General features: G+C 59.7%; 1 protein-coding gene across 1 annotated transcript in view; it reads right to left on the bottom strand.

Moving 5' to 3' along the window:
- Positions 1-244: 244 nt before the first annotated feature.
- The window catches only part of HMCN2 (hemicentin 2), a 170601-nt gene continuing 158418 nt past the window's right edge, over positions 245-12427 (bottom strand). Inside the window, exons 87-98 of the mRNA XM_081594769.1 lie at positions 10961-11110; positions 9037-9174; positions 8799-8920; positions 8204-8441; positions 8008-8070; positions 7773-7895; positions 6985-7119; positions 5360-5488; positions 4515-4832; positions 3253-3372; positions 2281-2407; positions 245-1063 (exon numbers count right to left, since the gene is read on the bottom strand). Coding sequence (XP_081450895.1) covers positions 718-1063; positions 2281-2407; positions 3253-3372; positions 4515-4832; positions 5360-5488; positions 6985-7119; positions 7773-7895; positions 8008-8070; positions 8204-8441; positions 8799-8920; positions 9037-9174; positions 10961-11110 — 2009 coding nt within the window. The 3' untranslated portion in view covers positions 245-717. The remainder of the gene's footprint in view (positions 1064-2280; positions 2408-3252; positions 3373-4514; positions 4833-5359; positions 5489-6984; positions 7120-7772; positions 7896-8007; positions 8071-8203; positions 8442-8798; positions 8921-9036; positions 9175-10960; positions 11111-12427) is intronic.

Here is a 12427-nt window from a genome sequence, read left to right on the forward strand (position 1 = left end):
TTTAATTATCCCCACAGCCCTGGGTTGGGGGCACTCTCATATTTTCGTATTTTTGGCTGAGGAAACTGAGCCCAGAAAGGTGCCAGGGCCACCCTATCCATAAGGAGCCCGGGCTCCATTTACTAGGAGAGCAGTGTTAGCCCCATCTCACCAGGGGACTGAACCACCAGGACCTGATGGGTGGTGGTCTTTCTCCCAAAGCCCGTCCTTACCAAAGCAAAATAACTGGAGGAAGAACCCAAAGTGGTAAACACAGCCGTTTTAATGGTTTCCATACACACACCCGGTTCAGGATGACAGTGCCAGGTATGGGGGGCAGGCAGCAGCTGCTGTCCCCGCTCCCCTCAAGTGTCTCAGGGCGCTATGTCCCGGCCCCGGGTGCCCTGGGGCTTGCGGAAAGACCGCAGAAGCCGATCAGGCTTCATTCACCCCAGCCTGCCTGCTGTCTTTGCCACCTAAGGACAGCATTTGTCACCTGCCTGCTGGGCTCCACCCCCAGCTAGGCGAGCTCGGATTCTCGCCGTCCTGGGGTCAAGGCTGCAGCGCCGGGGCGTGTTTGCCGAAGGTCTCGCTGACGCACGGGGACAGGAGAAGATGACGTCGCTTGCCACAGCTGGTGGCATGGGCAAGGGCACCACCTGGGGGGCGGGGGGCGGGGGCGGGGTCCGGTCCTTTCTGGCCCCCATCCCCGAAGGTCGCTGCCCCTGCCCGCGGCCCTCAGTAGGGGTAGGGGGACACGGCGATGAGCAGGACAAAGACGCTCTGGTGGCGCGGCGCCGCGGCGCGCACGGTGAGCCGGTAGAGGCCTGCGCGGGTGAGCGCGCGGCGGGTGTAAACGGCGCCGTATCCGGCGCGCAGCGGGCGCAGCGCGAAGGGGCTGCGTGGGTCGGGTTCGAGCACACTGAGCTCCGTGCGGTTGGCTGGGACCCCGGCCTCGGAGAAGGCGGCCAGCCGGGCCACGTCGTGGAGGGCGCGCACGCCCAGGGGCAGCGGCAACAGCTTGTACTGCAGCGTGGAGGGGCCGCCCGAACTGCAGTCCTGGGAGCAGCGCCGGAAGCACGTCCTGCGGGACAAACAGACAGACCGACTCCGGGTTGCCTTCCGCGGGGCCCCGGCCGCCCGCATAAACCAGACTCCAGCCCCAACTCCAGCAGTTCAGCTGTGAGCTGTCCGACCACCACCTCGCAAGCCCCATGCCTCTACAAGTGTCACTGTTAGCCCATTTTAGAGAGCAGCAAACTGAGGCCTCAAGAAGCCAGAGACCTGCCCTTTACCACCCGAACAGGTCCCCCATCAGTGATAAGCCCTCTAGGCACTCCGGAACCCCAGAACTGGCTCTGGATTTGCAGCGGAGTAAGGGAGGTTTCTCTCTTAGCTCAGTTGGTAAAGAATCTGCCTGCAATGCAGGAGACCTGGGTTTGATCCCTGGCTCGAGAAGATCCCCTGGAGAAGGAAATGGCAACCCACTCCAGTATTCTTGCCTAGAGAAACCCATGGACAGAGGAGCCTGGCTGGCTACAGTCCATGGGCTCGCAAGGAGTCCGACACGACCTAGCGACTAAACCATCACCACACCAAGGGGGTTCAACCTTGCCAAGGGCGCCCACTCTCTCTTGCCTCCCCTCCCCCACTCCCAAACCTCAGCCTAGGTTTCGTGATTAATAGAGCCCCGGGCAGGTCGTCACCCAAGATCCTCGTGCCCTGACAGCTGCAGCTCCTGCCAGCCAAGGTCCCTTTCTGCGCATCTTTATGAGTATCTGTAGCCCTAGTGAGAGACCTGGAGGAAGTGTGTTTTGTGTTTATGTGGCTGTGTGTGTTTGAGTCCTCGGGTTTTGTGTGGGGTTCTGGGTGGAGTTTATGCGCCTGTGCATGTGTTCCTGTGTCCACTTTCCTGCATGGATTTACGTGTTCCCACGTGTCCCTGTGTGTCCATCCCCCAGCATCCCTCCCTCCCAGTTCTCTCCCAGCTCTGCCCTCTCCCTGCGCTCCGTGCTTAGAGGAAGCAGCGCTGTGCAGGAAATGATAACCATTCAAGTGAGTTCACAACCCAAATGGCTGCAGGAAGAGTGCTTTTCTTGATGGCATGTTGCCCTTGAGCTCAGGAGCCCTGCCCAGGAGTTCTGGCAGGGTTGACCCTCTGGCCCTTCGAAGGCCTCTGGCCCGAGACAGGGCCTTCCTGGAGGAGGAATCGGGCTCTCCAGGAGCCGGAGTGGCCCACTGCCCAGCTCCTGGCAGACAATCCGCCCCCACCCCTCCACTCCCAGCCAGCTCAGCCCTTACCCGGGGCTGGAGCCCTGCCGGTAGGTGGTGGGGCACGGCGTGTCCACACACTGGTAGCTGCCACGGGTGTTGAAGCACATCTGGCTGGGCCCGCACTCGATGCCATCCTCCTCACACTCGTTGATGTCTGGGCAGGGAGGTGGGTGAGGAGAGCAGGGTGAAGACATGGGGCAAAGGGGAAGAGCCCAAGGCAGGAGCCAGGGAGGCGTGGGGGGCGCGGGTTAGGTGGGAGAGTGCTGCACTCAGAGGACAGCGAGGCGGGCAGCCCCTTGCCCGGTTCCCAGCCAGCCTGACACTGTGACAGCCCAGCTGGCAGGCCCCTGGCACCTCCCTGTCTCTCCAGGTGGGTACTCTGGGGTCCGCGGAGCCTGGAGCTGGGGTGGAGAGGCTGAGGGAGACGATGACTGCCCTAGGACCCCGAGAGGCCATGGCCAGTGATCCTTCCCTGCTCTCCCCATCCCCGTGGGAGCCCCACCCTCTCAGAGGCCATTCAGTGACCCCCACGATAGAGAGTGAGGCATGGAGACTGGCAAGGCAGACACGGGGGTTCCTGCTTTATAGAGAAGCAGCAGCTAGACCAGCTCCAGAGCACCTTAGGGGAAATGTGCTGGCCTGGGGCTTAGAGGACTTCCCTTCTACTCCCAGCAGCCGCTGCCTTGCTGAGCATGGGCTCTGCGCCCACCCTCCTCATCCAAACATTTATTGGAGGGGCCGTGTGAGCCCCACCTCGCCAGGAGGCTGAGGCACAGAGAGGTGAAGCGAGTTGTCCAGGGACACACAGCCCAGCTGCTTTCAGAGCCTGTCCACAACAATTTCTTAGCTCCTGCTGGGAGTGTGTGCCCCGCCCTGGCTCTGGCCACCTGGGGGGGGGGCAGCACATACCCCCTACCTGCCCCTCTGTCACAGGAGATGGTTGAGAGGGGACTGAGATGGAGAGAGCAGACTGGGTGAGAGATGCCCCTTCCTGCTCACCCTGGCAGTTCTTCCCGCTGGGGAGGAGGCGGTAGCCTGCGGGGCAGAGGCACTGGTAGCTACCCTCTGTGTTTCGGCAGGCGTGTTGGCACAGGTTTCTCACGCGGCACTCGTCCAGGTCTGGCCCCGGGGCGGGGTAGGGGGGTGCGGGCAGAGAAACACTGAGTCACAAATGCCCAGGTGGCCGCACGCCTGCCCGCCGAGCTCGGGACAAGCCAGGGAGATCCCCTGCTTAGGCACCAGGAATTTTTCCCTGCCATGCCCCTTCCCTGGTGGCTCAGACGGTAAAGTGTCTGCCTACAATGCGGGATATCCGGGTTCAGTCCCTGGGTCGGGAAGATCCCCTGGAGAAGGAAACAGCAACCCATTCCAGTATTCTTGCCTGGAAAGTCCCATGGAGAGAGGAGCCTGGCAGGCTGCGGTCTGTAGGGTTGCAAAGAGTCGGACACGACTGAGCAACTTCACTTTCATGCCCCACCCAACCCTGGATGGGGAGGTTGGGAGAGTCCCTGGCTCCATGTGCACCAAGCCATTGGGTGGGGATGAGGGGCAGACAGCGCTCCCAGGACAGACGGTTCTGTCCAGGCAGTGACGCTGAAACACACCTGCCTTCCAAGCTACCTTCCCCCTTCACCTCTCTGCAGCCCAGCGCCAGTCTGCCTCCACACAAGGGGCCTCAACATGCACGACTCTGTAGCACTCCCTAGTCCCTGGTCACCTTCTCAGGTCAACCTGGAACATTCTCCTTCCCTCCCTGATTGCTTCACCTCTGAGCACCCATAGGAGGGTTCCTCCAAGTGGGTTCCCGGGAACACTTGCCCTCCCTCTGGGTAATGTGAATGTGAAAGTCGCTCAGTCATGTCCGACTCTTTGCAACTCCATGGACTATACAGTCCATGGAATTCTCCAGGCCAGAATACTGGAGTGGGTAGTCTTTCCCTTCTCCAGGGGATCTTCCCAACCCAGGGATCAAACCCAGGTCTCCTGCATTGCAGGCAGATTCTTTACCAGCTGAGCCACAAGGGGTAAAGTAGTCCTGAAGTCAAATGGTTTGGAAAACGCTCCACCCACTTTGGAAGCCCCCTGCCCATTGGCACAGCCAGGCTTCCAAGAAACCATGTAGTGAGGAGCCAGCTGTCTGCCTGCGTTGCCCATCCCACTTTCCTGTGAACCCTGGGTTTCTGAACACGGGCGTGGTGCCCACACGCCCAGCCCGGGGGCCTGAGACAGCACAGCGGGGTGTGTCCCGGGGGTGGTCTTACCCGTGCAGATGCCGTTCTGCCGGATGAAGCCGGGCGGGCACCAGGCCCAGCCCACGCTCAGGGCTCTGGGGCCCAGTCGGAGGGAGACCCAGGCATGGTAGGACCCCCCGGGCTTGGGGGCACGGGCCCGCAGCCAGGGAACCAGGGGGTCCCGGTGGTTGACGGTGGTCACGTTTGGTCCACTGCGCTCCAGCGGGGTGCAAGTCTTGCCATCGTGGAGGAGAGTCTGGCCCGGCGGGCACAGGCAGCGGTAGCCGCCCTGGAGGTTGTGGCACTGGTAGGCGCAGAGCCCAGGCAGCTGCAGGCACTCGTTGATATCTGGAGGGGAGCAGGGCCAGGCCGGGTGCCCAGGCGGCTCAGGGTTGTGCTGTTCCGCCTGGCTCCAACCATCTCTCTTGCTCTCCAGCCTTTCCCAGAATCCAGCTGCCTCACCCCTTGCACACCAACCTGCCACCAAGCCTTCCCTCTCTGCACCCCCAGCCTCCTCTCCCCTTCCAGGATCTACTGTTCTGAGAGGTTCCCATCTCCACCTGAGCCCCTGACCCCACGGTTCCTCGAAGCTCCTCCCTTCAGCCTCCAGGCTCATTCTTGGCAAAGCTTCTCTGAGACCCATCCACCTCTCACCACCCTCCTCCCCCGCCTAGGCCCCTAGGGAAGGTGACCTTGCTGGGCAGGGGGTGGGAAACAGCAGGCGAAGCACAGATCAGGCACGTGCTGGGTGCACAATTGGTCTTGGCTGCTATTTCTGTTCATTGAACTCAAGTGTCACCCTTGTTATAACGGCCCCTGCCTTTGAGCTGGGGGTACTGACCAGGGTCCCAGCGAGGGGGTGGCTCTCCCCGTACCTAGACAGGGCAGGCCGAGGCCCTGGACCCTGTAGCCCCTGGGGCAGCCGCAGCGGTGCCCGCCTGGGATGTTCTCACAAATCTGGTTGTAGTGACACTCGTCTGTCTGCTCCAGACACTCGTCCACATCTGGAAAGGCAGGAGCAAGGGTGGGCCGGGTTGGGGGGTGTGGGGGGAGGGTTGCTGAGCCCAGAGCCCCTCCCCCAGGACACATCACACATCCCACCATCTGGGCCTCATCCCTGTCTACTTCTTCAACTTCAGTGCCAGCAGGTGGAATGCCAGCCTTTGCAACCACTACTTTTAATTATACCAGGTTTGGAGCATAAGAAGGGTCTGAGTTCAAAGGAAGGAAGGGGCTTAAAAGGTGGGCTTTGGAGGCAGGGGGCTTCCCTGGTGGCTCTGACAGTGAAGAATCTGCCTGTAATGCAGGAGACCTGAGTTCCATCCCTGGGTGGGGAAGGTCCCCTGGAGAAAGGAATGGCAACCCACTCCGGTATTCTTGCCTGGGAAATCCCATTGCCTGGCAGGCCGGCTACAGTCCATGGGGTCCCAAAGAGTCAGACACGACTGAGCGGCTTAATGCTTTTGGAGGCAGAGCCCCAGGTTTGGACTGAACTCTGCCATGTCTCTTGATCCTTGAGTCAGGAACTTCCCCTCCCCGTGCCTCAATTTCCTCATCTGTAAAAAGGGGTCACGACAGGACTCCGTCATGGAGTCACGGGGAGAACGCTGGCTCATGCATGTGAAGAGTTTAGGACCCCAGTGTATGGGCGGAGCTCAAAGTATGGTGAGAAAGAAGGAAGGGAGTGCAGGAAGAAGACGGGAGGCAGAGGAGTCCTGCAAACAGTCACCAAAATGGAGTGACTGCCTCTTCTGAGTCCAAACTGACCACGCTCTCCCCACTCACTGATGGCCTCTCTCAGAGGAACCAGAAAAAAGAAAGGAAGTGAAGTTGCTCAGTCGTGTCCGACTCTGCGGTCCCATGGACTGTAGCCCTACCAGGCTCGTCTATCCATGGAATTTTCGAGGCAAGAGTACTGGAGTGGGTTGCCATTTCCTTCCCCAGGGGCTCTTTCTGACCCAGGGATCGAACCTGTCTCCAGCATTGCAGGCAGATGATTTTACCATCTGAGCCACCAGGGAAGCCCGAGGACCCACCATCATGAAAGCCTAGAATGCTAGGGCAGGAAGGACCTTAGAAGTCACGTATCCAGGGCTGGAACCTCAGTTTTGTCTCGAAGCGCAGCTGCAGTAGTCACTGTAGCTGGAGAAGCTGTGTTAAGAAGGATGCTGAGGCTGGACCACGACCCATGAGGGGAGATGGTAGCAGAGGTAGCCTGTGTTTGCCATCCCTGACCTGGCCCCCCTTCAACAGATGGATGACAAACCTGAAAAGGAGCAGACACTTGCCAAGGGTACCAGCAGCCAGGCTGGGTCAGGACTCGGACCTTCTGTGCCCAGCTCAGGCTTCCTCCCCAGCCTCTCTGGGTTCCTTCTGCCAAAAAGACTTCCAGCTTCCCTGAAGGCCCAGCGTCCCAGTGACACACAACAGGCTCTCTGCTGTGCCCTGGCAACCACTGGGCTCCCAGGAGCAGGACAGTTCAGCCCCCTGCCCTGATCACCTTCACAACTGGCTCCATCGGCAGCCACCCGGAAGCCAGGCCTGCAGTCGGGCAGGCAGTGGTAGGACCCCAGCAGGTTCACACAGCGCTGATCCTCTTGGCAAAGGTCGGCCTCCCACGCACACTCGTCCACATCTGGGGGTAGGGGGGCGGGGTGCATGAACACTTGTTCCCAGGCCCAGCCCACCCACACAGGCTTTGTCCCCTCAGGCCCAGACGCCCCTGGCAGGAAGGTCCCCGCCCCTCTTGCTAGCGCTGGCCATCATCTCAGCACCCCCAGGAGCACAGAGCCCAACCCGAGAGGCCCTGGGCCTTGGCCTGTGGCATCTGAAGTGAGGCTGCAGACAGCACCCTTTGGTGCCTGAAGCCACCCAGCAGTGCCAGACCCCACTGGTGGGATGGAGAACACAGGCGGAGCATCATTGTCTATACCACGGCTCACAGTCAGCTTTGTCGTCCAGCAACTTCGATAAGGGGGCAAATAGACCAGGAGGGGCAGGTGGGTGTCAGCATACTTCCAGTTGACCGGAAATGCCCGCTGAGGGCCGGGAAGGCTTCTCAGGGGGTGTGCGTGCTGTGAGCACGTGTATATCTTTGAGGAGCCCCCTCACCCCCAAGTACTTGAGTCTCCCCACTCTGAGGCCCTCAAAACAGCAAGTTCTCCATGAGAACAGGGCATTGGAACCCCTCAGCTCACGTCCCCTGAGGGGGATTCCAAGCCCGGAATCTCCCTGCGCGCACCTGGGCCTGGTCCCTGGAGAGCCTCTCCCCACCGGGGGCCCACTCACCTCTGCAGGTCCTTTCATCCCTGGCCAGGGCGAAGCCAGCCGGGCAGGAGCAGGAGAAACGGCCAGGTGTGTTGTGGCAGGAGTGGGAGCAGGGCCGGGGGCCGTCAGAGCACTCGTCCCTGTCTGTTGGGAGGGGAGAGGTCTGGCGGACTGTGCTCCTAGGCTCTCCCGCCAGCTTGCCCCTCCTAGGCCAGGATGCCTCCCTTGTCCGTGCCGGGGTGGGGAGGGTGCTCACCCACACAGAACTCTCCCTGGGCGTCCAGCTCAAAGCCCTCCGGGCAGCCGACCTCATTCTCTTCTGCAAGGCAAAGGGGACAGGCCCTGAGTTCATGCGGGCCCCAGTGCCCAAGGGGCCTGGGGAGATACTGCCCAGGCTCATCTGGGGGCCCTGGCTGGAGTCGTGGGAGCTGGGGAGACGGACAGGGCCTCACCAGCTTGCAGGGCCGTGGAGAGCTGGAAGCGCAGGGCCTCGGCCTCGGGGTCGAAGGCCGAGCTGATAGCGGAGGCCCGTAGGTGCTGCACCAGCTGGGGCTGGGGGCCCTGGGCTGCACTGTACCGGATGCTGTGGTTGCAGCGCAGGAATGAGCGGAGGCTGTCCTGCAGGAAGCTCTGCGTGGAGCCCACGAAGAGCCGGCCAGGCCCCGTCTGCACGTACTGCTCCTGGAAGTCCTGGGCAGAGTGTGGAGCAGGGGGACGAGGACATCAGGGTACCAACTTCCAAGGGGCAAGGGACCCTCAGTCCCCGACTGCAGACGCGGGCCTGGTGGGCCTTTCAGCTCTGCTTCCAACCATCTGGGTGGGCTCCCTCAGGCTCTCGGGGAAGCTGGACCCAGAGCATCCTCCTGCTGGGGGGCGGGTCCTCCCCTAAGTCTAGCCAGGCCAGGCCCAGACCCTGCTGGACGGCCCGGAAGGAAAGTGGGCCTGGCTCCTTGGGACGACAGTGGCGGGCTTGGGACGCGTTGGGGCAGGACCTCCCACTCTCCCTCGCCCACCCCACCTGCACAGCCCAGGGCTCGCCCTCCCCACCTGCACTTGCAGATCTGCGTCCGCTAGGCTCTCGGGGACGATGCCATTGACCACCACGTCGAGGAGCAGGAGGCCATTGGGATCCAGGCCCCGGGCCACCTGGGTCATCGTGAGCAGCTCCCCTGTAACCCACCCCACCCCCCAAGGCTGGAGTCACCGTGGGGGAGAGGCCCAGGGCTCAGACCTCAGCCCCACCCGGCCCACCTTGGGGGAGACCCCCCCCCAGCCCCCCACTTACCTGTGGCAAACTCCACATGCGACTCCTGCTGGAAGCTGCCGCCCGTCAGGGAGTGGCCATTCACGGCGTCTCCACTCTCTCCAGCCAGAGCCCAGTAGATGGGGGCAATGGTGACCACGAGCACCCGCATCAGAGGCCCTGGACGACGGGGTGGACACAGAGGCCAGCTCCTAAGGGCAGCGGCTCTCCCACTCAAGGTCCCTCTGTGGCTCTGTATTGCCCAATAGGAGAGATCGGTCCCTTCTCTCCCCACCCAGGCCCAGCCTCGTGATTACCTGGGCCAGAACCTGGGAAGTGGTGAAGACAATATCTGCTTCATGGACTAATTGTGAAAATTAGCAAAATATATTTATGCAGAGAAGTCAATTTAGTATTCAACTGAGTTCAATAAATACTGGGGGCTACTGGGTCACCACAGAGCCCAGAACTCTACAGACCATCACTGTATACATGCTGGACCAAGTTGAAAATTAACCAAGTCTCCTAACTTGTAGACACCTTCCATAAGAGCCTGGGAGACACAGGATTGTTCCAAACCACTGACTTGGAAAAAGGAGCCCCCCCCCCGCAAAATGTCCTGGACAAGGATTCTGAGATCTCCCGTGAAGCTCAGCCTCCACTTGGGGCAGGTGGGATCTGGGACTGGGGGAAGGGGGAAACCTGCTGGCTTGGGGCCAGGCATGGTCCAGCTTCTTGGCCAAACTGCTGGCTCAGAAGAGGCGCAAGAGGGCTGATGTTCACAGGAGCCAGCCAGGCCCCCGTGCCTGGGAGCAGAACCTTCTCCGCCTCTGTGTCTCTGCTTCCACTAAATAGAGCCTGAGCGCCTGGCCTCGGGCCAGAAGCTTCTCCATGGCTCCTGCTCCTGCAGCTGGAAGAAAAGCAGCTGCATCTGGGCAGTGTCTCACTCGCTCTCTGCCGACAGCAGCCTGGAGTGATCCCCTGCAGCCCCGCCCCAACCCCCCCAGCCAGGGCTGACAGAGTCTGTGGTCAAGGGCAGAGCTGGAGGGGCTGCTTGTAGCAAAACCCCTCTCAGCACGACCCTCTCCTTGCTCTGGGCCCCCATGAGGGATGTAGGAGCCCCTGGGCTGGGTGAGATGGTAGGGTCTGTTACAGCAGCGTTTATAATGTCTCTCCAGAACATTCCATCTGTGTGCATGCTAAGTCGCTTTAGTCGTGTCCCATTCTCTGTGACCCTATGGACTGTAACCCACCGGCCTCCCCTGTCTGTGGGATTTCCCGGGCAAGAATACTGGAGTGGGTTGCCATGCCCTCCTCCAGAGGATCTTCCCGACCCATTGAACCTGTGTCTCTTACATCTCCTGCATTGGAAGGTGGGGTCTTTGCACTAGCACCAGCTGGGAAGCCCATTTGCTTAGAACACACTATTTTATGAATCAATTTGAGAGTGGATATTTCTTGATACTCCAGGCCTTCTAGATAATTTTATTCTCCACGTTCCCCGTGTCCATCCCCTCCATCCTGAATCCCTTACTCCTTACTGGTGATCCCTTGGCTTCCCTAGCAGCTCTTGCCTTAACAGTGGAGAAAACCTCCCACGGCAATCAATGGTGGCAAAAAGTCATGATCTGACCCCGCATTCATATAAACCTGGTCATTTCACACTCTCTCAGGCTGATTTTTTAAAAAATGTATCTGGCTGCTCCAGGTCTTAGTTGCAGCACACGAACTGTTAGTTGCAGCATCCAGGATCTAGTTCCCTGACCAGGGATCGAACCCTGGCCCCCTGCATTGGGGGCGTGGAGTCTTAGCCACAGGGCCACCTAGCAAGTCCCCCTCGGGCTGATTTTAAATGCGGTTATTTTGTTTGGTTGGGGGCTTCGGGGTGGAGAGGAAGTGGTTTGCACCTCCACCCACTTTGGTTTGGATTCAGCTGGAGTCAGAGGGTCCTCTGGCCCCCACTTACCCACACTCGCGGGGATGTTGCTGATGCTACTGCGGATGGTGGTGACCCCGGAACGTGCCTCCTGTTGCACGCTGGTGTTGAGGAAGGCTGCGCCAAATTTCTGGCCATTGATCACCCCGATCATGCTGCCCAGGCTCCCCCGGGGCTCCCCTGTGAGGAAGGAAGAGAACAAGAGCAACACTATCCACCTCTGTGCCCTCAAGGATATGCAGATGCTGTTGTCCACTTTCCTGAAGGAGTAAACTGAGGCTCAGAGAGAGGCAGTAACTTGCTCAAGGACACGCGGCTCGTAGGTGATGAATTCAACACTTAGGGGGTCCTGGCTTTGAGAGAGACGGGGGCATTTAAGAGGAAGCCCTTGCAGAGATGATGCCAGCTTCTCGTTCCAATACCTTCTTGAAAAGCTGGGCAAGTCAGGCTCCCATGCCACACTGGAGTTGGTTCCTCTATAAAATGAGGAGGTGGGACCACAGATGTGCCAAATACCTGTTGGGTTCTAAAATGCCAGGTGATGGGGGGTGGTGACTGGCACATTGGAGGAGCCAGGGTGGAGAGGCAGGGCGCCGAGCCAGGAACTAAATGCCGCCACCTGAACACCTCCCATTCCATCAGTGTAGTCCTGGCTCCAGCCACCCTGCCGCTGGCCCCGCTGGGATGGGCTGGGTTTCTAGCAGCCGCCAGGCAGTCTGCTAGCAGACGCTCTTGAACACTAATCAAATGGTCGGTACGGACACAGGGGGGTGCTTCCTCTGCTTAATGGGCCAGCTGTCTCATCTGGACAGATGGCATTCCAGGGGGCAAAAGAACAGAAGCTAGCCTGACTCTCCGCTCACCAGCCCTCGGGGGAAATTAACAAGAAATTGCCAATGATCTGTCGAAAAAATAACATAAAACACTCAACTGCCAAGATCCTAAGTGGGTAAATCAGGGGGCTGGTTGATTTTGGATTCCAGGAAGCAGTGCCATTGCCTGCTGGGATTTGATGAGATTTGATGCCCATCTGGTATGTCTCCTGTCAATATCCGCAGCTCTAGGGTTTATTGGGGGAATAGGGAAAGGCCGTGAACTTAACCCTGGCCTTGTAATAAGGGGGCAAGGAAGGTAAAAAGGCAGAGTATGGCCCTGGCAGCTGTAGAAGGGGACAGCACCTGGAGGCCAGGGATGACAAGCCACTGTCAGCTTTCTCAGGTATGGGGTGACTCAGCAGCTTCTTGTCCCCCACAGGGCCAGGATGCTGCCCCCATCCTGGAGAGGGGTAGGGGGCCTCGAAGCCTTTGGGCGTCTTTTACCTAGCAATGTTGCTTAAGGGAATGTATCCTAAAGAAATATCCAGGCCAGCACACAAAGATGTGCACTACACCATGGTTTTCAGAGGGGAAACTGGAAAAGAAAAAACTGTTGCTTGTTTAATGAAGCCAACAGCAATTATGTTTTTAAAATGTTCCTATAGGACTTCCCTGGTGGTCC

Source organism: Giraffa tippelskirchi, chromosome 4 (genome assembly GCF_054371585.1).
Source record: "Giraffa tippelskirchi isolate mGirTip1 chromosome 4, T2T-mGirTip1v1.2.pri, whole genome shotgun sequence".
Taxonomy (NCBI): Eukaryota; Metazoa; Chordata; class Mammalia; order Artiodactyla; family Giraffidae; genus Giraffa; species Giraffa tippelskirchi.